This window comes from Schistosoma mansoni, chromosome 3 (assembly GCF_000237925.1).
Source record: "Schistosoma mansoni strain Puerto Rico chromosome 3, complete genome".
NCBI classification, from domain to species: domain Eukaryota; kingdom Metazoa; phylum Platyhelminthes; class Trematoda; order Strigeidida; family Schistosomatidae; genus Schistosoma; species Schistosoma mansoni.
Window position 1 is genome coordinate 3767090 of NC_031497.1, and position 2760 is coordinate 3769849.

At 31.6% G+C, this 2760-nt stretch overlaps 1 protein-coding gene across 1 annotated transcript; it reads right to left on the bottom strand.

Annotated features, from left to right (window-relative positions):
- Positions 1-1460: 1460 nt before the first annotated feature.
- Positions 1461-1694, bottom strand: Smp_202210 (uncharacterized protein; the record flags this gene model as incomplete). Its single annotated transcript, XM_018798936.1, has 1 exon — positions 1461-1694. One exon carries the CDS (start codon positions 1692-1694, stop codon positions 1461-1463), a length of 234 nt encoding a protein of 77 aa, XP_018650775.1.
- Positions 1695-2760: the final 1066 nt, after the last annotated feature.

A 2760-nucleotide genomic window follows, 5' to 3' on the forward strand; every position in this document is an offset into this window, starting at 1 on the left:
TGGCGTGAATCTTTTCAAAGCGTATTTATTTGAGACTTACACAAAATATAATTCTACTTCAACATTGTCTATATTAAATGTAGATATCCTAATGTGTTTCATATAAAAATCATTTGTGGGAGATATCTTATGCATGTAACCAACTATTAAATAACTGAAAATAGTTGTCAGAATATGTTTATTCTAGGATTTATGTTAATTGACAATGGTTACCAAGGTGCAATGGCAATCTTATAAGTTGTTTAGTGGATCTCATTGACGATTTCTTCAGCGAATGCAAAAAAGTATCTTAGCTTGGTAAATATTTCTAAAATGTCTTTTTAGCTATGAAACGTAATGAAAAATGATCAATGGATAGATGTGACTATTTGTTATTGACATTCTTACCCTCAAAAATTATTAGGTCATAGTACAAGAAGCAATTAATTTTACGTTGACCCTATAAACTTTATGTATGACATCATAATGTTTGTATTATTGATTTTCTTTACTGATTTTTCGTTTGGCCAAGGAGCGCTAGTTCTTTTCTCCGAATATTATCAATTTTGTTCGGTGAAATGGAAACAGGGAATGAAGCTCTAAACTTCAAATATTGTTTCAGTACATAAAAACACAATTTTCTTTTTAGAGTGGAGATCTCCTGAGGATCATCACTAGAGTTTTAGTTGAAGGGTTGTAAGGACTGAGCTGTTGGCTGTTGTGGGTGATCAGAGATTTGTAAGTGTGATATATTTTTTCTTAAGCTATGAATAGGCTTTATATAGAAATAGAATTGGCACAACGTATTTGATTTTTTTCTTACAAAGAATGACTTTCTGTTGGGCCCTTTTGTACTGTTTTAAATCAGCTAATTGTATTGCAAATAAACTTAATGTTTTCACAATGAGAAACGATATTAGGATAGGATCACAGCCAAGTTAATTATTGACTTCTTTCTTCCTAATAAGTATTGATAATTAATTAATTTTTCTAAAAGAGATATTACAGTGTAAGCATAATCGTCTTACTTCCATTTACACTTTAATAGTTGTTTCCTTTGTTTTTCTTATAAGGCTATATTTAGAATATATTGATTACATAATGTACTTTCTATTGAGTACATCTTGTTTTAGTTAAAGTGTAAGTGCATTTCTTTGGAAAAATTTGATTTTTTTCTTAATTGAGTACACCTCCGTATATCGTACATATCTAACAAAAATGTTTAGACAGATTTGGTATCATATATACAGCATACACAAGAATACACACACATCAATGGATCGTGTGATTTAGTTAGATAATCTTAAACTATTAATGTATGATAATAATATAGCTTTATAATACGTACTCAGAAAGGATTCAGATATTTATGTTCAGTGTGAATAGTTCCTTCTTAGATGCCTAATCCTTATTTAGATGTTTTCATGGCAATTGCTTTATAATAGCGTAATCAGTTCGACGTTTTTTGTTTAATGGTTATCTTAAAAAAACATTATATCCACTATCAAGCAAATAATGGGCAGTAGCACGGTTGAGACCAATCTGTTCTTTTTGTCTAAGTTTCTGTGGAATGTACTCAGTGATGTGGAAACTAACCGTCCTTTATGTTCTAATGTATGTTTTTTTGTCATGTACATGTAAAATGTTAAACATAATTGACGAACACATATGACAGGAGTTTTATCCACACTTAATTGTTTTAATGAGTAATTCATTAAGCACTGAGAGATCAACCTAGACACTAGATACGTTTATTTTAATTAATGATTTCAATTATTTTGTTTATGGTTTACATGTATGTGTAAAACACTAGAGTATTAGTCACCATGATTGTTATTCTAATGATATGTAGCAAGAAAAACCTATAATTCACAAAATCTGCGTAACTAACAAGTGCTTTGTCGTGAGATCTTATGCTTAAATCAAATTGGAAGGACGTTCAAGATGACTAGCAATCTATAATCAACACATAATAGTATATTTTAAATTGAAAGTCTTTCACATAGTTCATTAAATTGATATGATCGTAAGATATGTTATCAGAGTGAAGCTTTATTATTCACATAATGTTATCTACTAAGTTTGATTAAATCATGATCATAGTCAGTGTATCTTTGAAAGTGAACTTTGAAGTTTGGTCCAGTATTGCGAATTTTCCCAATTCTTATCATCTGTTTTCTACTGTCTTTATTCTAAGTGCTCATAATATTATTGATTGACATCCGATTTATTAGAGCATAACTGGAGAAGAATTACGTTACTGTAGCGTATTTATGTAAGATTACAGTAGTATTAAATTGAAAAAATGGTGAACATTGTCTGTAAATTACAGTATATGATGATCTTTAAATACACTTATTGGTGGCATAATCAAATATAGTTATAGTGTTAAAAGGCATTTGGTTTTAACTTAAATACATTACTTACTTACTTACGCCTGTTACTCCCAATGGAGCATAGGCCGCCGACCAGCTTTCTCCAACCCACTCTGTCCTGGGCCTTCTTTTCTAGTTCTTTCCAGTTCTTGTTCATTCTTCTCATGTCTGTCTCCATTTCTCGGCGTAATGTGTTCTTTGGTCTTCCTCTTCTCCTTCGACCTTCAGGATTCCATGTGAGGGCTTGTCTTGTGACACAATTGGGTGATTTCCTCAAAGTGTGCCCAATCCACTTCCAGCGTTTCTTCCTGATTTCTTCCTCTGCTGGAATCTGGTTTGTTGTCTTCCACAGTAACTTGTAGCTGATAGTGTCTGGCCATCGGATCCGAAGTATCTTGCGTAGACA